The sequence below is a fragment of the Acinonyx jubatus genome, chromosome D4, assembly GCF_027475565.1.
Source record: "Acinonyx jubatus isolate Ajub_Pintada_27869175 chromosome D4, VMU_Ajub_asm_v1.0, whole genome shotgun sequence".
In the NCBI taxonomy this organism is placed as follows: Eukaryota; Metazoa; Chordata; class Mammalia; order Carnivora; family Felidae; genus Acinonyx; species Acinonyx jubatus.
In genome coordinates, this window is record NC_069391.1 from 24,055,982 (window position 1) to 24,080,444 (window position 24,463).

At 50.0% G+C, this 24,463-nt stretch overlaps 1 protein-coding gene across 13 annotated transcripts in view; it reads left to right on the forward strand.

Annotated features, from left to right (window-relative positions):
• Positions 1 to 2,810: 2,810 nt before the first annotated feature.
• Positions 2,811 to 24,463, forward strand: part of EPB41L4B (erythrocyte membrane protein band 4.1 like 4B) — a 127,898-nt gene continuing 106,245 nt past the window's right edge. For 6 of the 13 annotated variants that reach the window (XM_027034788.2, XM_053204827.1, XM_053204826.1 and 3 more), the window contains exon 1: positions 2,811 to 3,286. In XM_027034788.2, coding sequence (XP_026890589.1) covers positions 2,978 to 3,286 — 309 coding nt within the window. In that variant the 5' untranslated portion in view covers positions 2,811 to 2,977. The remainder of the gene's footprint in view (positions 3,287 to 24,463) is intronic. The other 7 variants (XM_053204830.1, XM_053204831.1, XM_053204832.1 and 4 more) reach the window with 5 other exon arrangements.

Sequence of the window (24,463 nt, forward strand, 5' to 3'; positions counted from 1 at the left end):
GGCTGCGCTCTGATGTCCATCTTCCCCATCCCTAAAAGGCAACAGCCATACCTACCATAGGTAGGTACACCCATAGGGCCACATGACAATGAAATAAGATCCTGCATTCATTCAGGAAGTGGTTCTCTTGAACATCTACTACTCACCAGACAGCAATCTAGGTACTAGATGACGATACAACGATGAATAAGAAAAAGCCCTGTCCTCACAGAAGTTGGCGTCTAGTGGGAGACAATGACAGTGAATAAATCACCAGCTGAATGAGGCTCACGGTGGAGGGCTGGTTTTGAAAACCATAATGTGGGGCACCTGGGTGGCTCAGTCAGTTAAGCACCAGACTTTGGCTCAGGTCCTGATCTCATGGCTCGTGGGTTCGAGCCCCGCGTTGGGCTCAGAGCCTGGAGCCTGCTTCGGATCCTGTGTCTCCCTCGCTCTCTGCCCCTCCCTCCCCCTCTGAAAGACAAATAAACATTAAAAAAGAAAAAAGAAAACCGTAATGCACCAAACTAATATAACGATACTGCACTTGTATTCATTTCCTATTGCTGCTGAAATAAATTACCACGAACTCAGTGGCTTAAAACAACACAAATGTATTATTGTACAATTTAGAAGCTGAGAGTCTGAGATGGATTTTACAAGCTAAAATCAAAGGCTGCATTCCTTCTGGAATATCTAGGAGAGATCATCTGTTCCTTAACTTCTCCAGATTCTGGCAGTTGTATGCCTTGGCTCCTGGACCCATCACTCTGGCTTCTGCTGCCAATGGCACCTCACTGTCTCTGACTCTGACCCTCCTGCCTCCTTCTTATAAGGACCATTGGGATTATACTGGACCCAACTGGATCATCCAGGATAATCTCTCCACCTCAAACTCCTTAATTTAGTCATCTCTGCAAAGGGGATTGTGATGTGGACATCTCTGGGAGGACATTATTCAGTCGACCACATTACTTTTGTGCTATCCAGTAGGAAATGAGCTGTCCTTAGGAACCAGCAAGTAGATTGGGCTACCTCTGAACACCAACTTGCTGCTGGTCTTGTATTAGGGCAAGCAGAATGGGTATCCGAAGGCTGACTGCAGATTCCCCTTCACAATACAATGTCACATAGTAGAGCCCTGGAGAGTCACACAGAGAACACTATACAACAAGTGAACGTGCTTACGGCTGCCATGCAGGAGCTCGGAGACCTCAGGCAAGGATATTACTCCTCTAAGCCCCAAATTCCACGTAAGTCAATGGGGATAAACAGAACTACCTGGAAGGGTTGGAGTGAGGATTAATGAAAATATCATCCATGAAATCACCTAAGACTGTGCCTGATCCTCAAAAAATGCCTATTTTGGAATGCCTCCTGAATCTGTCCCTCCCTTTTTCTCTGTCCCTTTTGCTGCGACCACTGCCACCTTCCATGCCTCTCAGAAACCTCCACTGTTTATCATGCCAGGTGCCTCAGCCTGGCAGTGGTTAGGAGCAACAGCCTTGAAGCTCTGTGAACGAGCCCCTATTAACGGTGAAATCTGGAGCGGGTCTCTTAAGCGCCCTAAACTTCAAGTCTGTACAAGGGGGATAACACCGGCTATAGAACCAAGTTATTCTGAGGATTAAGTGAGATGATGAATGGAAAGGGCTTACTTAGCACAGTGCCAGGCACAAAAAACAGCAGTGTTCCTGTTCTGGAGAGGCCTGCCCTCCTTTCAACCTCCTCTTCCTCAATATTCCTTTCAGCAACACGGGACGACCCACTTCTCCCGGAAGCAGGCCTTGAATGTGTATACCGGAGGGGTACGGTTTATAAACACTGGTCTCTGCCTCGGACCTTTACCAGCCTTTTCAGTTATGGTTGTTTATTTACGCGGGCCTCTGCCTCAATACTGCACACAAGCTTCTTGAGGAAAGGTGTTTTTTCTGAGGCATAGGTTGGAAAAGTACGCTTCCTCCTTGTCCGGCCTCAATTTCCTTATTTGGATCGAGTCCATTGGACTGGAATGGCTACAAGGGCCCTTCCAGCTCTGAGATTTTAAACGGACAGAACTTAACTTACTAGGGACATTGTAGATCATCTAGTGCTCCCCTCTCCTTTTCCAGAAGGGGCAACTGAGGGCCCACTAGGGCCTTCACTGAACGCTATTCTCTCTCTCTCTCTCTCTGTCTTTCTCTGGCCTCCAGAACAAGGCTCCTGTAGGGCATGAGCCCCGTTTTCCTTGCTAGGCTGGGGGAGACTCTGGCGGCTCCAGGGCTCCGGGCTCGGGACGCCGGAAACACGTGTGTGCTCACCTACGTGTACACACGTGAGCACACCTACAGCAGCAGGGGGCGCTCGGGCCGGCAGGGGGCAGCACAGCCCCGGTTTGCAATTACCCGGCGCAGCCCCGAGGGAGGAGGGCGTGCTGCAGTCCCGGCGGCGGTGGCGGCGGCTGGAGGTGCAACCTCCCAGGTGGGAGGCGGGGGCTGCGGGCGCAGGAAAAGGCGCCTCGGGAGCCGGCGCTCGGCGGGGCCTCCTCGGGCCCCGGGCGCGGCGCGGCGAGTGGGAGCGAGCGCGCCGGGAGCACGCAGGCGCCCTGCTCGGCTGGCCCTCGGCCGGCGTGCGGCGCGGGAGCAGCCCGCAGCCCGCGCCCCGCGCCCCCCGCAGCTCCCGGGCCGCCCGCGGCCGGCCGTCGGGAGCGGCCCCTCAGCGGCAAGCTCGGGCCGCCGGCCCGGGAGAGCGCGCGGCGGCAGCGGCGGCGGGACGGCCCCGGGGCCGCCCCGAGCGCGCCCTCCCGCCCGCGGCCACTCGCGGCCGGCGCTGGCCGGGCCGGCGCGCCCCGCAGGCAGCCGGAGCGCGGCCTCGGCCTCGGCGGGAGCGAGCCCCGGGCTGCAGGCGTTGGGAGGCGGCGCGGGCGGCCGCGGGCACTGACGGCGTCGCGGGGCGCTCCCGGGCGGCGGCGCAGCGGCGGCGGCGCAGGGGGCGGAGGCAGGGGGCGCCCCCAGCCAGGATGCTGCGGTTCCTGCGCCGGACCTTTGGCCGCCGCTCCATGCAGCGCTACGCGCGGGGCGCGGCGGGGCGCGGGGCCGCCGGGCTGGGGGACGAGCGCGACGGGGGACCCCGGGGGGGCCCGGCCGCCGCCGCCGCCGCCTCCTCGACGCTGCCCGCGGCTCCGGGGGGCAGCGTGTTCCCGGCCGGCGGCGGGCCCCTGCTCACCGGCGGTGCGGCGGTGCACATCTCCGCCGCCGGCGCTGCCAAGGCCACCCTGTACTGCCGTGTCTTCCTGCTCGACGGGACTGAAGTGAGCGTGGACCTGCCGGTGAGTGACGGGGCCGACCCGGGGTACTGACACCCCTTGGGGCAGCTCCCCTCCCCCGCTGCTCCCCTCTGGGAGATCCAAGGATCCCTTCCCCCTTCTCCTGCGATCACTTCCTACCCCTGCTTCCCTCTCGGGCCACCCCGTCCCGGTCTCTTCTGGAACCCCATCCGTGGCTTGTGCCCCCTCGTTGGGACACTGCGCTGCTGGATTGCGCCGTCTCCGGTTCCCACCTAGTCCTTTGGGCCTCACTCCCTCCCCAGCTCACCCAGTCCCCTCTTCCCGAGTCCCCGCCCCCTGGCGCGGGTGACCGGCGTTCCCCTTCCGCCCCCTGGGTTCCAGCGGGGGCCTTCTTGGTGCTGGGTTATTGCTTAGAAAAATCTCAAAGCAATGCGGGGCTGCCTCGAGGTGGCCTGCTTGCCCCCACAAAGTCGCCATCAGGCCTTGTGGAGACGGCAGGAAGGAGAAGCCTCGTCCCCAGCTGCCCAGCAGGTGCCCCAAGTTTGGGAGGCAATGTAGGGACCATTTCTCTCCCTTTCTCGATGCCCGCCCCCGCCCCATCCCAAAGAGTCCCTACAGCCCTTAGTGTCGCGGGGGGGGGGGGGGGGAGGCAGGTGGGCGACTTGGGAGCTAACTCTAAAATCGACTCTCTTGGACCTGGCCAACTTTGCACCTGCAGAGCCCTTTGCTGGGGCGCCGGGAGTTGGCCTTGGGGCCCCCACGGGGCCTGGCGCGCCGGACTTTGCGCCCCGGGCAACGTGCGTGGGGCGGCCAAGGCACCCCCGGGCGGCGGCGCCGGGTCCCGGGCCACCCGCCCACAGGTGGTTGCACCCCGCCCCCCTGCAGCAGATAGCTAGGTTGGCGCTGCTGTCCCCGCCAGGGCGTCCGGCTTTCTAGCCCGAAGGGGCCAGATGTGATCAAATCAAATCCGCACATTAATGGGGCGCCTACTGGGCACCTGGCGCTGCGTCAGACGGTGCCTTTGGGAATCTTTGGGTGTGACTGAGGACACAGCGCTGATTGAGCTTTTAGGTGAATGTTACAGGTTATTCCGAGGGTTTCATGCGGAAAAAATAACATACCCAGACTTGCAAAGGAAACACTTAGGCCTTACCTGGTGGGGGAAATTCTTTAGATTTCGGGAGAGAACTAGGGACCTGTAAGGGTTTTAGATGGGAAAATCAGAACCTGCTCGGCCTTGGAGTTTAATGCTGCCTTAGGTTTAATTTTGAGACAGTTTCAATTTATGGCAATTTTATTTTTGTGGTTCCTAGTGCTCTCCATAGAATATCATTTTGTTATGATAATACCCTTTTGGGGCCTTTTTATTCATGGAAAAGGAGCCAGCGTTCCTGTGCTTAGAGCTGTTGTCTTTAAAATAGCATGAAAATGTTACTCCTCCCCAGGATTGAGGCTTTCCAGCTTGTATTGAGCTGGGAGAGGAGGCCTGAAGAGCTTGGAGGAGTGGAGAGGTGGGCAGCTTCTGTGAGGAGAGGATGTGGCGTATTTTGCATCTCGGATCAGGGAGAGGAAAGCTCTCCATGGGAACTTTGACCGTGCTCCTTGAGGATTTTCTTGTCGGTTCCCCAGGGATGGTTCATTTTATAAAATGTATTGCTTCTGTCAGGTTTGTGCGACAGGCGTTAAGTGGTGTTTCTCAGATGAAAAATGCAAACTGAGTCAGGTGCATGTGTGGTGGATAGACCCAGACAGGTACACCAATGATCTGGTTGGGATTGGACCAGCAAGCCCAGCTCCGCGTGGGGGAGGGGGATGCTTACATTGAAAGGTTTCTCCACTTTACAAAAGGTTGCTGGACAAAAGATTTCCCCAGGTTTTCTTATGATGGCGGATTTCTCCATGCTTTAGGATGTGATGTCCTGAACCCGAAATTTTATTTATATGGACACACCCCATCCAAAGACAAAATGCGGGCTTTTGTCATGTGAGCCCTCCCGGAGGAATGATGAAGAAAAATTACCAGTGAGCACGGCTCATCGATTTAAAGATTTATTAGATATCAGAACTGCATCACACAGTCTCCTGTGCTCGTCTTCTCAGATCAGAGTGTGAGTTCCTGTAATTAATTCTCTGAGTACGAGGTTAGCACCCGGTGGCCAGAACCCAGTGAGTTTGTAGATGAATTTGTAGCACGCATGCTCCTTCCTAAGACCCATTTCACTGGGCTCACTTTTTATGCTATCCTGTTTGGCATTTAGCCCTGCTTATCATTATTTTCCTCTTCTGCTTTCCTGGATTTTTACTGCTTCCTGGGCTCTGGTGTTGCATTGCTGCCTGTCACACAGATAGGATTTACCTTTGGCCGCCATACCCCTAAGCTGGATTTTCTGTCTCCTGTCACTTCCCCAGGCACTCAGTGCACTTGCTGGGCTAACTATGGCCCTTTGTAATTAAAACCCTCTGGTGGTGTTAGCTTCAAGAATTCCTTTGCTCAGCATACTAACAGTGGTTATGTGTTGTCATAGCCATTTTATTGGCCCTAATTTGGACACTTTAGGTTCTGAAATTGACTTGAACACAACAGCACTTTCAGTGTGACCATGCCAGGGCACCTTTTCTTGAGCATGTTCAGTGTGCCAAGCATTGTGCTGTGGACACAGGTGAAGGAGAGGTGGCCTGGAGGCTCTTGGGAAACACATGCCTTTAATAAATAGGTAAAAACATGCCTTTTTATTCTAAGTGATGCTAAGTGATGTGACAGGCTCACCCTGACAGCGTCCTGGGGGAATGGGCAGGTTAAGAGGGCTTCCTGGAGATTTTGACTCTTGGGGTCATAGGATCTCAAATCCAGTGTCCCCTGTGCATTTTTTAGAATACCTATTGTGTCAGGTCTACTCCTTGGCTAACTCGTGGCCAGTGGTTATATTTAGTAAAGGAAGAAGCAACTGTAATTGTCTTCAGCCATCCTCAGACGGGGTCTGTAGTCTCCTTGTCCGGTGGTAGGCTGCATCCCCTAGCATGCCGCCCCGTTTTTAACCTTTGCTGTGGTTTCTCAGTCTTTGGTAAAATGTGAACAAAAGGATCTTAAAAAAAAAAAAAATCCATCTGTAACTTGCTGGGACGCCTGGGTGGCTCAGTCGGTTAAAGCCTTTGACTCTTGATCTCAGCTCAGGTCGCAATCTCAACAGTTTGTGAGACCAAGCCCCACATCGGGCTCCTGCACTGACAGCACAGAGCCTACTTGGGATTCTCTCTCTCTCTCTCTCTCTCTCTCTCTCTCAGTCCCTTCTTTTCCCATGCTTGTGCTTACTCTCTCTCTCAAAATAAATAAATAAACTTAAAGTAAAATGGGCTTGACAAACCCAGCTTCCAGGGGAGTCCCTGGCTCACCCTACAAGCCAGAGTGGTGCCATGAGCCACCCCTCTTCAGAAAACCTGTCCTTGGAAGGTGCTGCCTCCCTCTCCTTAGACCAGCCCTGCCCTGCCCAGCCCTCAGGTGTGGTCTGGTCTGAGCAGGGCAGGACTCCCTCAGTCCTACCCTAGACACTTGCCTTCTATTAATGCAGCTGAAGATCCCATTAGTGTGCTTGGCAGCGGCACCCGCTGTTGACTCATATTAGCTCTCTGTTGACTAAATCCCTGGCATCGCTTTTGCTCGTGAGGCTGTTGCTCAGCCCCGTCTCCCCCTCCCCTGCGTGCACAGTCTCCCGGCAGCTCTGTGTGGAAAGCTGTCGGGAGGTGTGTGTGACTGACTGGTTAGTGCTCCCGCCATGCCTCGGAGGGCACGGCTTCTTGGCCAGTGGTGGTGCCATTGGCACGTTTGCTTTCACCGAATCTGGGACTCAGCGTTGGCTCATTGTGGTTCAGTGCTAGTGGGGAGAACTTCAGACTTGGAAGATCCGTGCTGGAGCCTTTCAGGCTGGCTGTGTAGCCCTGGGCAGCTCGAATTCTGGGAGCATCGACTTCTTGGTCTTTCAAATGGGGACGTTGGGAGCATAACGCCACAAGGGTGATATAAAGGCTTCAGTACACAGCAGGGTACTGAAGGGTTGCTCAGAGGTTGTAATCTTACACACTTCTCATACTGCCTCTTTGACCTGTGGAACCAGTTGGGAAGCAGGTCTAGTAACAGATGCTAAAAACAAACCAAAAAGAGCTGTGGTAGGAAGCCTAAACATCTTTTTTTTTTTTTTAATGTTTATTTTTGAGTGAGAGAGAGAGAGAGAGAGAGAGAGGTGAGAGAAGACAGAGAATCCCAAGCAGGCTCTATGCTGTCAATGTGGGAGCCTGATGTGGGGCTTGATGTGATGAACTGTCAGATTGTGACATGAGCTGAAACCAAGAGTCGGACACTTAACCCACTGAGCCACGCAGGCGCCCCTAAACATCTTTTTTACTGGAAATCAGAAGTTATATGTAGTATGAGAGATGCTTTTTGAAACTTTCAGTTTTAATTTTTTTTTTAACGTTTTATTTATTTTTGAGACAGAGACAGAGCATGAACGGGGGAGGGGCAGAGAGAGAGGGAGACACAGAATCGGAAGCAGGCTCCAGGCTCCGAGCCATCAGCCCAGAGCCCGAAGCGGGGCTCGAACTCACGGACCGCGAGATCGTGACCCGAGCCGAAGTCGGACGCTCAACCGACTGAGCCACCCAGGCGCCCCTCAGTTTTTATTTTTTAATTTTTTTAAAAATGTTTATTTTTGAGAGAGGGAGGGAGAGAGAACGTGAGCAGGGGAGGGGCCGAGAGAGAGAGGAAACGGAGGATCAGAAGTGGGCTCTGTGCTGACATCAGAGAGTCTGATACGGAGCTCAGACTCACAACCTATGAGCTCATGACCTGAACTGAAGTTGGACGCTTAAGCCACTGAGCCACCCAGGCACCCCTGAAAGTTTCACTTTAGCTGAGAAGAGAATGCCTCCCCTGACACCCAATTGCAAGTTCTTAGAATTCTGGAAGTGGAATCTCTGATCCAGCTGAATGTATGTGATGGAACACAAAGAGCATATACCTTATTTTGGAGTTGAAAGGAACCCTAGACAGCACATATTCCGCCCTTTGTGTATATGGGAAACTGAGGCCTGTGGATAGAGTGACTTCCCATTAGTCATTCAGGGAAGAGTTGGAACGGGTGAGTTTGAGGTGAGTATAGGATCAGTGGTAAGAAGGAAGACTGACCCCTAGTCCTGACACAGGACCACGGAGGGGGGATGAGATATGTTTCTGGCAGTTGGAAGTAGGACATATTTTCCTGAACAATGAGAAACTCCAGCAAAATGGTTCTCTGACTTCTGTGTACTCCAGAGTGCATCTGAGACTTTCTTTTCCTTCAGTTAATATCCCAGGGTCCACCCCCAGACTTTTTTTTTTTATGTTTATTTTGTTTTTGAGAGAGAGAGAGAGAGTGCACGCTTGCTGCGTGCACAGTGAGGGGCGGGAGTGGTGCAGAGAGCGAGGGAGACACAATTCCAAGCAGGTTCTGTGCTCCAACTCACGAACCATGAGATCGTGACCTGAGCCAAAGTCAAGAGTTGGATGCTTCACCGACTGAGCCGCCCAGGCGCCCCCAAGCCCAGAATTTCAGATTGAGAGGTTCAGGAAATTGGACTTCTAACAAGTACCCTGGGTGATTCTGATGAACATGGTCCCTTTGTATCCTTTGAAAAACTCTGGGTGTAGGACTGAGAGCTGAGGGTGGCCACGCTGTGCATTAAAAACTGCTGTAGGCAGGGAGAGGGCAATGACCATCTCTGAGCTGGGGGTTGACAGTATCGCTCCTGAGCTTTAGGGAGCCCACTCTTGCCACACAGAGTGGAGGCTGGGGCAGGTGAGGGGTGTCGAGGGCCTGGCCTAGAGAAGTGGGCAGAGTGCCACAGCTGTTGGCCGGGGGAGTCCGTTGAGGGTGTGGGGATGGGGAGGTGGAGGCCTAGCGGGGTCTAGCTTGGAGGCAGGGAGGTCTTCACCTCAGTTGTGGGAAGAAATGGGGGAGGCCATATGGGATACCCCAAGAGATAGGGGCAGGCAGCTCCTCATTTCCACCCTCTCTTGAGGTTCTGGCTTCCCTGGACACCTTGCCTCATCCTGGGCCTCTGGGGGGCCTGCCTTTTCCTGCCCTGGAGGGAAAGTATTGGCTCAGGGTGGTCTTTCAGTGCTAACCGCACCTCCACCCCATCCCAGCCCGGGATTGAGACCATGAGGAACCTTGGACCCCTACCTGGGTCATGTATTTGTGTATTTTTAAAAATACCTTTGTTTTGGGGTACCTGGGTGGCTCAGTCGGTTAAGCGGCCGACTTCGGCTCAGGTCACGCTCTCGCAGTCCATGAGTTCTAGCCCCGCATCGGGCTCTGTGCTGACAGCTCAGAGCCTGGAGCCTGCTTCAGATTCTGTCTCCCTCTCTCTGACCCTCCCCTGTTCATGCTGTGTCTCTCCCTGTCTCAAAAATAAATAAACGTTAAAAAAAATTTAAAAAAAATAAAATAAAAATACCTTTCTTTTAAAGGAGGGATAGTTGGTGGCGGCGGTGGGGGGGGCGGGGCTGGTGCAGGGAGGAAGAGAGGTGAATGGTAAACATCCTTTCCTTCCCAAATGGGATACAAGCATGACCTCAATCAAACTGTGGTTTCGCACTTGCTGGATCGTCAGTGTTAATTGGGGGAAGGAGGTGTCTGTTAGCCTTTCCCATGCCAGTAACATGACCCTACACTGGTCCAGGACCGAACAAATATTAACTTGCTAAGCACTTTCACGTGCATAATCTCATTGAATTCCATCCCTAGTGCACTGCTGTAGATGAAGGCACAGGTCTGTTTAATTTTGAAATAGCAAAAGGTCAGTGTATGTGTGGGGGGGTACTTTCCCTTAAATTTTTGCATAGGGACTTAGGAAAAAAAGCCACTCAGTAACCACAGAAATCCTTCACCCACAATTTGTCCTCAAAACACATGTTCATCCTTCTCTACTGCCTGAGTCCCTGTGCCCAGCCTTCTCCGCTCTGCCTGGAGGTTTCCCTCTGCAGGAACCTGGGCCTGTGGGCACTCCGGTTTCCTCCTCTGGCCCATGGCAACTGCCTGTGGGCAGGGTCAGCTGCCGATTCATCTTGCTGGGTTTTTTTTTTCAGGTGGGTGTGTGCCTTTGTCCCCCACTTTCATTTCACATCAGAACATGCTTAAAGCAGAAAGATTAGAAAATGTAGAGAAGCCAGTGAAGTGAAAACATCTAAAATTTCATCAGAGATAACCACAGTTAAAATTGGGGTGTATGGGGTGCCTGGGTGGCTCAGTTGGTTAAGCATCCGAATCTTGATTTCGGCTCAGGTCATGATCCCAGCTGGCGTGGTGGAATCGAGCCCCATATCTGGTTCTGTGCTAAGTGCAGAGCCTGCTTGGGATCCTCTGTCTTCCCCTGCCCCTCTCTCCAGCTTGTGCATACGCTCTCTCTAAAAAAAAAAAAAAAAAATTGTGTGTATTCATCTGTAGTTTTTTCTTTTTGTATTTAGATATAAAGATGTACTCAAAATGATAAACATGTATGGGTTGATGAATGTCTCTCCATCCCTTCAGCATAGTTGAATAGGGATCACAGACCCTGAGTTTGTGTCTCTTTGGGGTGGAGGCCCTCACCCCCCCCCCTCCGCCTTGCATTCCCTGGGATCTGAGTGAAAGTGGGAGCCTCCATCACTGCTCCTGCCTGAGTGAGAAGCTAGTTCCCCATCCTTGGAGCCTCTCCTCACCATCATCTCTGCTTTCTGGAAGGTTAAAGGGCCTGCTGATGTGGCCATAGAATTCTGTCGAGCCTGAGGGCTTGGGTTCTGAACACCTGCTTTGGGGTAATCATGGTTCTCTCCCCTGCCAGGGCTGTGCATGCTCTGCTACCAGCCAGAGCCGGTCTGGCAGAGATGGGTGGGAGCCTTGCAGCATCGCAGATGCACCCTCTCTGCCCCCCCAGGGCCCCTTCTGCAGCCTCTTTGGCTTCTCTCTAGACCTGGATTTATCTCACTAGTCCCACTTGATTTGAATGTCTTGTTTATTTTTAATTTTTTCCAAAACATGTTTTTGTTTACCTGTAGTGTATTTTCTTTAGTCAGCAAGGACTTACTGAGCACTTACAGTGCATTAAGCATTGGGGAGGGATCCAGGAGGGATGAGGTAGTTCGAATCTCGAAGGGGAAACAGTGTCAGCGCAGGGGTGAGCAGCTGAACTGTGGGGTGGAGTTGGAGATGGTTTGACGCCCAAAGTGGCATCACGTCGTCCCAAATGATGCACAGGAATTCAGCTGTAGATTTGGTCAGAAGGTGTCGGGGCAGAGGACCCAGCAGGTGCAAATTGCATGGAGGTTAGGAGCCAGAAAACCCCATTTCCTGGACTCTGCACTCAAGTAGGAGAGGATTATGAGCTCTGGCTGTGTCCCTGAATCTTCAGAGAACAAGTGAGGAACCTTTAAAGTGCAGATGTGTATCTTGAGCTAATAAGAGCTGAGGCTTAACTGAGCATTTTCTGTATGCCTGGTGCTGTGCTAAGTGCGTAAGGGATTGGCTTGTTGAATTTTTGTAAAAACTTTGATGGTGTTATTGCTGTTATCCCTGATGTGTAGAGGGGAGAAATCGGGGCTCGGAAGACAGGTTAAAAAACTTGCCCATGTCACGTAGCTAATAAAGGTAGACTCCAGCTTTAAGCTCAGACTGTCTGGCCATAGGACATTTGTGGTCTGGAATGGCCCTCTCACAGCAGGACCGGGCATTGGTGGGGTGGATGGTGGGTGGATTCTGAGCCTGTCCCAGGGGTCCTGAGGTGGATGAGGACCTCTGAGCCTCAGAAGGGTGTCCTTTCTTTGCAGGCCAGTTGGGATTTCCAGAGATCAGATTTATATCTTTGGTCATACTCATCGAACACAATTTCACTCAGAGTGCATTCTGGTTTGATGGCCATAAGTTTTCAACACTGAGGTCAGAAGTAGGCTTACATTATTAAGAAGTGCTTAATCGAACAACATTAAACTTAGCACACAGAACAGCATTTTGCATTTTCCCATTCCCAGCCTGCTGCATAGCAACTGCTTCCCTTCAGTCTTTGAGCTTTCCTATACATGTGTATAAACATGGTATCAGTTTTATTTTCTCCCATCCAAGCCTTCCTGACAAACCCCTCACTAATTGGGTGCCCTCTTTTGTGATTACTCGAGATTAAATATGCCCCTCAATCTCTGTATGTGTGTGTGCATGTGCTTGACGTGAGTAACACCTGTCTCTACCTGTCTTGGGACTGGCGGCTGATAGGCAGAGCACCTGGTATCTTCTCTGTTAGGCAACCGTGCCCCCTAGGCTTGCAGAATCGGTGTCACTTCCCTTAATAGCCACCATGTGGGAAGGTATCATTATCCCGTTCACACATGATCTCAGGGCGCATGTGGCCTTGGGCCACTCAGGTAATAAGTGTGGTAGAGCCAGAATTGAATCTGGGTTTCCTGACTCCTTTTCCAGTGCTCTTCCCCCAGTCCATGCTATGCACACTCAACCTCCCTGTTTGAAATGTGTGCTCCTTGGAACTCCTTTTCGATTTGACCCTTCAGAATTTCATGCCATAACCGCCCCCCTCCCCCGCCCCTCCGCCCCTTGGTCATTCCTGTACTTCTTTGCCTTTCAGCCTCTTTGGCACTTGGGTTCTATCATTCTCAGGCTCTTTTCCCTAAAGTCCTAGCTGACTGAGTGCCCAGCACTTCCTTGTTGGAGTACAGAACTAGAAGATGGTATCCCAAGGGTCCTGTGCTACTTCTGGGATCATCCGGAGCTTCCCGGTTTCCCAGCACTGAGCGTGGTCCCAAAAGTAGGATTGTCCATGTAGCCAGCCCAGCTGGGAGGATGTGGACTGCCTGGTTCAGCAGGTGGCTGCGGAGCTGGCATCCCTCGGCCCCGTCCTGTCTCCCCTATGCCTGTTTCTTTTCTTGTGAATGTTGTCGTCCTTACTGTATCTGACCTCTGTTCGGGCAGGCTGAGGGTCACAATGCTTCTACCTGCTTGCTTGCTAGGCTGCAACCACTTTGAACTATAGATTTGTGTGTGTGTGTGTGTGTGTGTGTGTGTGTGTGTGTGTGTGGCAGAATGTAAGTAACCGCTTTTAGATACACAGTTCAGTGGTGTGAAGCACATTCACATTGTTGTGCAACCCTCACCACCATCTGTCTCCGGATTGTTGTCGTCTTTCCAAACTGCAACTCTGTACCCATTAAACAAGAATTCTCCAGGCCCCTCCCCCCAGCCCCTGGCAACCACCCTTCTACTTTCTGTCTCTGTGAATTTGACTACTCCAGATAACTTATGTAAGTGGAATGGTATATTTATCCGTTTGTGTCTGACTCCTTTCATGTAGTGATGGCTTTGAGGTCTGTCCATGCAGCACGTGTCAGAATGTTACTCCTTTTTAAGACTGAGTAGTATTCCAGGGCGTGTATAAGCACATTTTGTTTATCCATTCATCCAGGTGATGGAGTTTTGTGCAGGTCCGGGCCTTCCTAACTCCATCCTGCCTGTTCATTAGTGGCTCTGCCATCAGAGACTTGGATGTCCCCAGCCTTCCCCTCGTGGTTTTATTGACTCTTCTGCACAATGCTGGTATCCTCTCTGGTTATCTGATAGTTTCCCCCTTACGTTTTTGTCCGAATTTTTTGGTGTTGTCAGGTCCTCCGTCTTTAAATTTTTTAGTGATGAAAATATAAATACAAAAGAGTGTACATGAGTAGTTTAAAGAAAAATAATACAGTGAACATCCATGTACCCACCACCCCCAGCTTAAAAACAAAGACATCACCAATGCTGTGAAAGCCCCCCCACCTCCTCCCAGCCACACTCCCTGCCCTACTGCTCTCCTGAAATTCGTCTCTCATCCTTTCCTTTTCTATATTCTAGGTTTACTGCATGTGTATGTTTCTTTAAATGATATATTGTTAGTTTTGTATGTCTGTGAACTTTCTATAAGTGGATTTTTTCAGTATGTTGTGCTCATGAGATTCGTCCATATCGATGAGCTAACTGTAGTTGTTACTGCTTGGTAGTATTCCATTGCACGAATCTACTGAAATTTATCCTTTGCTGGTGGACATTTGGAATGTTTCCAGTTTGGGGCTGTTAGGAAAAAATGCTGCTTTGAACCTCCTGGAATTGGTCTCCTGGTGCATATATGCAAGCAAACGTCTCTCCTGGGCACGCGGTGGCCAAGAGGGCCGTGGGCACGGCCTTTCAAGATCCTGCAAAATAGTTTTCCCAGAGTCCCAGCCATATGCAAAAGCATCTGTGAATCCACTCTTCCACACTTGGCATCATGCAGCTTTTTTTGTTTTATTTTACCATAACCATATTTCCTCCTGGAATGCTTTGTTCTGTGATTTTTGCCTGGTTTTCAGTTGTCCTATTTTTCTTACTGTGTTCAGGGTTTTCCCAGCTCGTCTTTCTGAGATTGTCTCCCAGGCCCCTTGTTCTCAGGTAACGTCCGTGGAACAAGCGAGAACACCTGTGTCCGAGTCCCCATGCAGGCCTTTCCTCACTACGTGGGGATTCGTGTTTTGACTTCAGTTTTGCTGTGCGTGAACTGAAGTACTTGCTGCTGGTGGCTGTTGGCGAGCAATTGTAGGATCTAAATGGATTTCACTTCAATTCTGCCTACTTTTTTTTTCCTCAATTTTTATTATTGAAATTTCTAAGCACATTCAAAAGTAGAGAGAACCCCATGTACCCACCACATAATGAATGTAATGAACCCCAAGTACCCATTATCGAGTTTCATCTCCCATGTCTGACCACTCTTGTTCCATCTGTATCCTCACTGCCGTCCCTTCCTGATTATTTTAAAGCCAATTCCAAACCTGTAATTTCAAAGTTGTATTTCAGTACACATTGCAAAAAACATAAGGGCTGTTTTTATAAATATATCCACTATACTAGTAAAAAAAAAAACAAAAACCCATAACAGTTTTTTGGTATCAGATATTTAGTCAGTGTTCAAATCTTCCTGTTTGGTTGTCAGAAAGGCCCTTTCATTGCATTTGGTTGATATTCTATGTAAAGGTCTTTTTAAAAATTTTTTTAAATATTTTTCCCTAGCTTACTGAGGTATAATTGACAAATAAAAATCATATACATTTGAGATATGAAGCTTGGTGATTTGATATAGGTATAAATTGCAAAAACAGTTATTGTGCACCAACTAATGAACATACCTATCCACTGCCTCACCAGTTACAGTTTTTGTGTGTATCCTAGTAAATTTCTAAGATCCACTGTCTTTTTTTTTTTTTTTCTGAGAGACAGAGAGAGAGAGAGAGAGGGAGAGAGAGGAAGCATGAGTTGGGGAGGGGTAGAGAGAGTGGGAGAGAGAGAATCCCAAGAAGGTTCCTCACTGTCAATGCAGAGCCCGATGCCAGGCTCGAACCCACAAACTGTGAGATCATGACCAGAGCCAAAATCTGACAGTTAACCGACTGAGCCACCCAGGCACCCCGAGATCCACTGTCTTAGCAAATTTCAGTTTCAACATTTTAATTAACTGTAGTCCCATTGCTGTATATTAGACCCCCAGAACTTGTTCATCTTATAACTGAAAGTTTGTACCCTTTGACCAACATCTCCATTTTCCCCACCCAACAATTTAAAGCACTTAATCTAGAGTTTTCCCCTCCCCCCACCTTTTTTTTTTTTTTAACACTAATTTGTTGATTTGTCCTATAATAGTTTCCCACTTTCTGGATTTTATCGATGGCATCCTCAACATTTAGTTACCCTGAGATGCACTTGGTATAGAGAGCTGGCATTGTTTAAAGCGTCTGACTCAGGGCATACAGAGAACAATAAGACAGGTTTTTTGCCCTCAAGAAGGTTGTGTGGAGACAAGTTATTACACCTGGTGTGAAGAGTGCCATAGAGAACTTCAAGCTCAAAGAAAGGTCTAATGGTGGGACTGAGTGGGCAAAATGGGCAGCCAGAGAATTTCAGAGAGAAAGTTGGGCTCTGAACTGAAAATGGGAGAACAGCCTTCCTGGTGGCCAGATCAGCATATGCAAAGGCACGGAGGCTTGAAGTACTACATCCAAGATTCCTGCTCCTTGCTCAGGCCCTGCCAGTGCATCCAAGCATCCTCTGTTTTTCACTGGATATTGCTTCTTTGAAAAGGTCCAAAGTTTTTATCTGTGGAGTTTTCAGTAGATTTGATGAAAGAGTGCCTGTCTTTTCTTTTTCTCCTGTGTCTAATTCCTGTTTCTTCATCAGCTCCTTGACTGAAGGTTTGTTTTTTTTTTTTTTCAACGTTTATTTATTTATTTGGGACAGAGAGAGACAGAGCATGAACGGGGGAGGGGCAGAGAGAGAGGGAGACACAGAATCGGAAACAGGCTCCAGGCTCTGAGCCATCAGCCCAGAGCCCGACGCGGGGCTCGAACTCACGGACTGCGAGATCGTGACCTGGCTGAAGTCGGACGCTTAACCGACTGCGCCACCCAGGCGCCCCTTGACTGAAGTTTTGAATGCCTCCTTGACCTTGGACTCGTTTTTTCTCTAGTGCACTCCTGTTTGGGTTCCTTTACGTTTTCTGGGAGGCCCCCGGTGAGCCCTTTCCATCTGTCCCGGCTGCAGGTGCCAGCAGACATTTTAGGGAACAGAATCAATGAACTCTTCAGAGAGAAGGGAGATGGGGCAGATGGCAGGGCAGTGGGACCCACTGGGTTGTGCCCCGAAAGGAGCCCTGGGAGATCACATGGTCCAGAGCCTCATTCTGGGATGGCAGGTCTTTCCTGTCTGCCTTGGAACCCTCGCTGCTGCTCACCTGTGGCAAATGAGCAGTAATTAGCGTGTAAGAAGAGCGGTTTCCTGCACACAGCCCTCCTGGCTGCTCCCGATGTCTGTAGTCAGCTGACGGTCAGCAAGCTCTTTGCCTCTCAGACTCCCCTACCTCTTCTGAAAGCCGGCTGTGATTCTCCCCCTGGCCCAGAAGAAGCATTGCCTGCCCTGTCGCCTGGCCTAGAAATGGACACGGGCTTCATCCAGGGAAGACCAGGTAAACTGTAAAAGGCTTATGAAGGTTAGTTATTAACCCGCGGTGCACTCTGACAGCCCGTCACACGGCATCTTGCTTACCGGACTCCTTTTATTGCTCCTGTTTGCCGGGGCCAGAGACTCGAGGTCTGAGCCGTGTACTCGGTCGGTTGCAGCCTGTATCGAGTGGCACGAGTGCTGCATGGATGGCCCTGAGAGTGGCCGGTCGGAGTCCAGGGAGGGGCTCAGACTCACCCGGAACTGGCCCCGGTCCATGCATACGAGCTGGCAGCGGCACAACCCATGGGATTCTCGAGGATGAATGCTGAAACCAGGAGGTCCGTCCGGATGGTGGGATATTTTAATGGGAGAGCGGGGAGTCCAAGGTCGGAAGTATTTATTCAGGATGTGTCAGTATTCTATAGAGGGTTTATTTTGCTTTGAAGTCCAAAAGTATTTAGCTTTGTTCTAAAAGCCGTGGTGGATAGTTCCTCTGAGACCCCTGAAGAAAAAAAATGCAAAAATTACGTGCCGTCTTCTGAAAGAAACAGAATCGTGTGTACTTGAATTACTGGAACGTGCCATTCATCTTATTAACTCACTTCGGGGAAGGAGCTCTTCACATAGATGAGTTGTCCAGAGAGCTACAGTTTGTTTCCTGACAAGGCCTGTTTTATTTCAGCTATTTCACTGGTTAACAACAGCTACAAAAAAATAGACCTCATCCACTACGCTTGAGGCCCGGCGTGGGAACTCTGAAGTGGTTAAAAAGGTGGGGCCTGCTCACAAAGAGCTTAGTTGGGGTCGGGTATGGAATTATTCTTGCATTGCATTGCACATCTCGTGTCCCTCTTAAAAAGGAAAGTGAATGACTTGAACCTTGCTGTGGTCACCTAGGGTCAGCGCGCGAACAGTCACGGTTTAAGGACGCCCCGTGGTGTCAGGCTTGTATGTCATCTGGGTCCTGGGGGTCCGCTTGGTACCGCGTTCCAGCCTTCCGCACATCGCTGCTGTCTTCACTCCCTGGCCTCGCCCGGGCACACTCCAGGCTGCTACCTCCAGGGACCCGGTGATCACGATGTTTGAAGACTCCCAAGGTGATTCCATTGTGCAGCCAAGTTTGAGAACCAGCGTTCCGCAGCGTCACACCCCTTCCATTTGTGTAGTGTTCTAGGTTTGGATCGAGCTTTCACCTTCCATGGTGAAATATTTAATTCTCATAGCACCTTTTTGAGAGAGTTCTGGGCATTCCGGTTTTATAGAAAGCTCAGCAGGGAGATTTTTGCCCATCCCACAGCTAGTAGATGTCAGAACCAGACCTAAAATCCTTTCCAGGCTCTCCATATTCCACACGGGTCTTCCCCAGGGCTCCCATCTTGCGGCGTCTCTGGCAGCCCCCACACTTTCCGTCTCACCTGCGTACTTTTGCTGTGTTCTTCCCCTTCTTACTGGCCGGTTCTTACCTCAGAAGGGTCTAACCATCTTGCAGGGCACATCTCAGATGCTACCACATGCATGAGGCTTGTCCCCAGCACCCATCCTGCTCCTACAGAGCAATTCCTCTTCCTGTCAAGACCCTGTGGGGCACTTCTGCCTTGCATGGGAACCGGTACATTTCCTGTCATAGGAGTTGTCTACGTAGTAATTTGACTAATAGGAAACACTATTGACTTTTTTTTTCTTTTTTGCAAATGATTTTCTTTTGGTAAAACACACATAAAAAATTTATCATTAGGGGCTTCTGATGGCTCATTTGGTTAAGCATCTGACTTTGGCTCAGGTCATGATCTCATGGCTTGTGGGCTCGAGCCCCGCATCAGGTGAGCCCCGCTTCTTTCTCTTTCTTTCTCTCTGCCCTTCATGGGATTCTCTCTCTCTCTCTCTGTCTCTGCCTCTCTGTCTCTTAAAAAAAAGTTATCATTAGTGACATTTGGTGCACTCACAGTGCTACATCACCATCATCACTACCTAGCTCCAGACCATTGCCACGATCTCAGAAGGAAACGATATACCCATTAAACAGCCATTCTCCATTCTCCCCTCCTCCCAGCCCCTGGCGACCACGAATCTATTTTCTGTCTCTGTGGATTTGCCAACTGTGGATATTTCGTATAAACAGAATCGTACCAAATTCCTCTTTGTGTCTGGTTTCTTTCACTTAGCATAGTGTTTCCAGAGTATATTGACCATTAACTTTAACATAAGCACTTTACATGGCTTGACTCATTGACTGCTCACAACCGTATTAGTTAGATATCCTCTGTTAGCATCCTCATGATACATTTGAGGAGATTAAGGCACAGAGAAGTCAAGCAACATACTAGAGCCCACACAGCACATAAGTGCTCTTGGCCTCTTCATTGTCCCACTGGTGTCTGCTCTGACTGCTGTTGACCTTGACCTTTAGAGATTAGAAGTATAAATTTAACATGTGAAGTGGAAATTGAAGGGCAACTTGAAGAGAGAATTAATCTACAACATCAGAACAACATATGCTACAGCTCCAGGAGCAGAAATGTTGAGAGGTACCCCTCAGGAAACCGCAGAGCAGAAGAACCAGGATGGATTCTGCAGTTCAAGTTCCTGATTTAATCAGAGTGGGTCAGTTTTGTTATAGATTTCTCTCAAATGTCTTAGGATTGATTAGTATATTTTTGAGAGAGAGGGAGAGCACGAGCAGGGGAGAGGCAGAGAGAGACACACACAGAATCTGAAGCAGGCTCCAGGCTCTGAGCTGTCAGCACAGAGCCCGATGCGGGGCTCGAACCCACACACTATGAGATCACAACCTGACCTAAAGTCGGACGCTCAACCAGCTGAGCCACCCAGGCGCCCCAAACAGGTTCTTAATCTTTACGCTGTATTACCTCTTATATGTGAAGAAAGCTGTGGAGAGATATGGTCCTTGTCATGGGAGGGAGAAATTTTATCATTGCAGCCACGAGAGCAGCTGCGCTTTGGTATAGAAGGATCCACAGTGGCCCCGAGAAGGCACATTAGGTTCCCTGAGAAGGGAACTTAAGGCTCATGATAGGGCCGAGGTTGCCCACAGATTCTGAGCCCTGCTTAGAATGTTGGATCTTCATGTATGTTCTCATTCCCATTTGGCTGAGGGGGTAGCCAAACCCAGAAAGGAATGTTTGTTCTTTTGACTCTTTGGAGCTCTGTGCTGCCTCCTTATGCTTCCCAGATAACCATAGTACCAGGCAGAAAGACCAGGCACGATCGTAGCTGGACAGGGGAAGTTGTGTAGAGGTGGATTTTCTTTGGGGGGGGGCGCTTCCGGGGAGGGGACTGTTGGGTCGATTTTGACATTGAATGGTGGAGGATTGGCAGTCCAGGTGGAAGAGCAGCGTGAAAGGCCGCCTCACCAAGGAGGGCAGGAGGAGGATGTGTCTGAAGCACAGAAGCAGGGGGGATGGGAAGGGAGACTGACCCCATTGGACTTGCGGAGTTTGGCTCTGTGGGGGTGATGAAAGGTGGACGGTGAGGCTAAGAGGCTGTTACCTGCACTGTGTGTCTAACTTCGGGTGATGCTAGGCATGGGCAGGAGAGGCATGTGCCGTGGAGTTTGAGGACCTGGAATCCAGTGGGTTTGGTGGCTGGGTTGAGGAGTAGTATTGACGGAGAAGCTGAGATAGGGCCCCCGTGTTCTGTGCGTGGCAGGTTGGTGAGGTTGAGAATCCTGGGGGCAGAGCAGCAATAGAGAGGGTCCTAGTACTGTGTTGGTTTGGTCTTTGGTTTTTTGTATAGTTTGCAAATGTAAGATTTTTTTGTGTTTTCTTTCTTAAAAAAAAGTACCTCCAAATGGTGTAAGTTTTGAGAGAGAGAGAGCAAGTGAGAGCGGTGGAGGGGCAGAGAGACAGGGGGACAGAGGATCCAAAGCGGGCTCTGTGCTGACAGCAGCGAGCCCGATGTGGGGCTCGAACTCACGAACATGAGACCATGACCTGAGCTGAAGTCAGATGCTCAACCGACAGAGCCACCCAGGTGCCCCCAAATGGTATAAGTTTTCAGGTGCCGCAAAACCTGGATTCACTGCTGATTGTGTTTTTAATTTTTGTTTTAACGTTTATTATTGAGAAACAGAGCATGAGCATGGGAGGGGCAGAGAGAGAGAGACACAGAATCCAAAGCAGGCTCCAGGCTCTGAGCTGTCAGCCCAGAGCCTAACACGGGGCTCGAACTCACAAACCGTGAGATCATGACCTGAGCCAAAGTTGGACACTCAACCAACTGAGCCACCCAGGCACCCCCACTACTGATTGTGTTTTAGATGAGGCCAGTGTGAGGGGCCAGATCAGACACCTTGGGAAGAGTCTGGAAAGGGTTTGAATGCAATTCATGTCTGACAGGGCCAGCTGGGAGGCCGGGACAGAGAACAGGAGCTGATGTCTGTATATCTGCAGATACTTGTCCTCTACCAGGCACTGGGCCGATTGTATTACGTGAATTTCTCAGCTCACACAGAGTCTCTGAGCATAGGTGCCTGTTCTCCTGCCAGTATTTTTACAAATGGGAAAAGGAAAGCACCATAAATTCTTGGCCTTGGCCATTCTGCTCTTTCACCTTCCAAATCTGGGCAGGGTTGACATTTTCAAGAAGAACAAATAATGAAGAGATAGGCATTTGTTGAGTGCCTGCTGTATACACAGAGCCAAGGCAGGGGGCTGGGTGGATAGAAGACTGAGTCAAAGATGCATCTTTTCCCTTAAGCAGCTGCCAGTTTAGTGAGAAGATGTGTCTTTTGTGTTCACAGAAAACTCCACAGTTTTTCCATGCTTTACTCCTGTTTTCTTGCTTAAGGAGGAAGAACCAGGGCAGGAGACAGGAAAAAAAATAGCGATAAACACCTTGCTTCATGGAGTATATTGCAAGTCAGCTCTTGTCGGTCAGAGCTCTGAGAGAGTCACTGCTAAAATATGCAGCAACTGGTATCTAGAACATGAGACCCAAGGAAGAAAGCAGGACTTGAGTAATCCATTGAAATTCATGGCTCCGAATCCCAGCATTGGTTATTTTTAGTCTCAGTTGTTTATCTTCTAGCTATCCACATAAGATGGTGTGAGAAGGTGATGAGGATGTGTCTGTATGGTTTGGCCCAAACTGAATTTTAAAACTGCTCTTTTCGTATTCCCATGCATCACGTGGGGTGAAGCAAACCTTCCACAGAAAAATACCCCCTGCATATGATTCCATGTATATGCAGTTCTAGAACTGGCAAAACTAGTCTGTGGAGAAAACAAATAGGAATAGCTGGGGCTTCCGGGGGCGGGGGGGAGGGTTTGTGCTGGAGAGGGCCACTGGGATCGACGGGGAAGGGGCACCTGGGCACTTTATTGGGAGACGGGAATATGCTGATGGTACCAGGGGGTGTGTTGCACACGTTTCCACCTGTCAGAATGAAACAGCGCAGATTTGTGCATTTCAGTGTCAGTAAATTTTTTACCATGATCCCCACAAACGATGTGTAAAAAATTAACGGAGGGCGCGTAAAAAATTAATGGAGGGCGGGGGGAGGAACGAATAAAAAGGATACAGAATGTTGATAATTTTAAAGCTAAGTGACAGGTGTTTACTACACTGTTCTGTTTTGTGTCTGTTTGAAATGGTCTGTAATAAAACATTTATTTTATTAAAAAATGTTTTTTAACATTTATTCATTTTTGAAAGACAGAGACAGAGTGCAAATGGGGAAGGGGCAGAGAGAGAGGGAGACACAGAATCTGAAGCAGGCTCCAGGCTCCAAGCTGTCAGCATGGAACCCGATGCGGGTCTTGAACTCACAGACCTCAAGATCATGACCTGAGCCGAAGTCGGCCGTCCAACCAACTGAGCCACCCAGACGCCCCTATTATTTTATTTTTTTTTAGAAAAATGTTGATTTTTATTTTTGAGAGACAGAGTGCAAATGGGGGAGGGGCAAAGAGCGAGGGAGACACAGAATCTGAAGCAGGCTCCATGCTCTGTCCCCCCCTCCCCCCCACCTTTTTTTACAGGGTTTTTTTTAAGTGTTTTTTTGTTTGTTTTTAAGAAAGAGTAGATTAAAATTGTTGATTCCTCCTTTCAGGAATCCAGTGAATTCTCTTTCCAGAGAAGTCTGGTCTCCTAGGGAAAATGCAGGATCTCTGGGCACTGGCACTGGTCCCAGCCGGCACTGGCTGTGGCCTCTCCCAGTTTGCTTACTTTCTGCCTTGCTGGTGGCCATGAATCTTGAACTCTGGCTTTCTCCCACTGGCACCTGCCACCACCCCTATTTTTTTGTCCCTGTCTTTTTGCCGTCCCTTTGATCCAGGAACAACCTCCCCTCCTATGGGACTTTGACCATCCCACTCCACCCATGCCTGGCTCCTTCTTATCTCAGACTCTGACTCCTTGAGGGTTCCATGATTCCAAGTCATTCTCTGCTGTAAATCCACTTCAGTCTCCTTTCTCTTCCGCTTAGGGTCGTAAAGTGCCACCTGTGTGTCTTTGTTCAGAGATACAAGGTCTGTGAATTGGAGGGTTACCATCTCCACACTCCTCTGCAGCTGTAAACCAGTACATGCTGTGTGATTCAACTACTATGAACTTCAGAACAGGCAAAACAAACCTGTGCCACCTGTGGAATGGAAGGAAGGGGTAGAACTCGGAAAGAGGCACATGGGGCCTTCTCAGAGTCTGGTAATATTCAGTTTGTTGACCTGGATGGTGGTTGCACAGGTACATTCACTTCTGATAATTCCTTGAGTTGTACACGTTTGACCTGTGCACTTTTGTCTATGTATGTCACCCTTCAATTAAAAAGTAGACCAGAGGCACCTGGGTGGCTCAGTTGGTTGGATGTCTGAGTCTTGATTTTGTCTCAGGTCATGATCCCAGGGTCGTGGGATCGAGCCCTGTATCGGGCTTCGCCATGGGCACAGAGCCTGCTTGAGATTCTCTCTTCCTCTCACGTGGGTTCTGTCTCTGTCTCTCTCCCTCAAAAAAAAGAAGTAAACTAGGTGTCTATGTAAGGCTTTTAAAAATCACCACATTTCACATTTAAAAATTCAAATCTGTAGGCTTTTATAAAAATAAATATGGGAAGATCTGAATTTGCATAGAGTGGCAGTTGGCTAGGTCTGTGTGTCACTGCCCCATCCACACCCTATTGCTCATGGCCCACCTCACTCTTGTGGATGTCCACATCTGTGCTCTGTTCCCGTTCCTCATTCTGTGCACC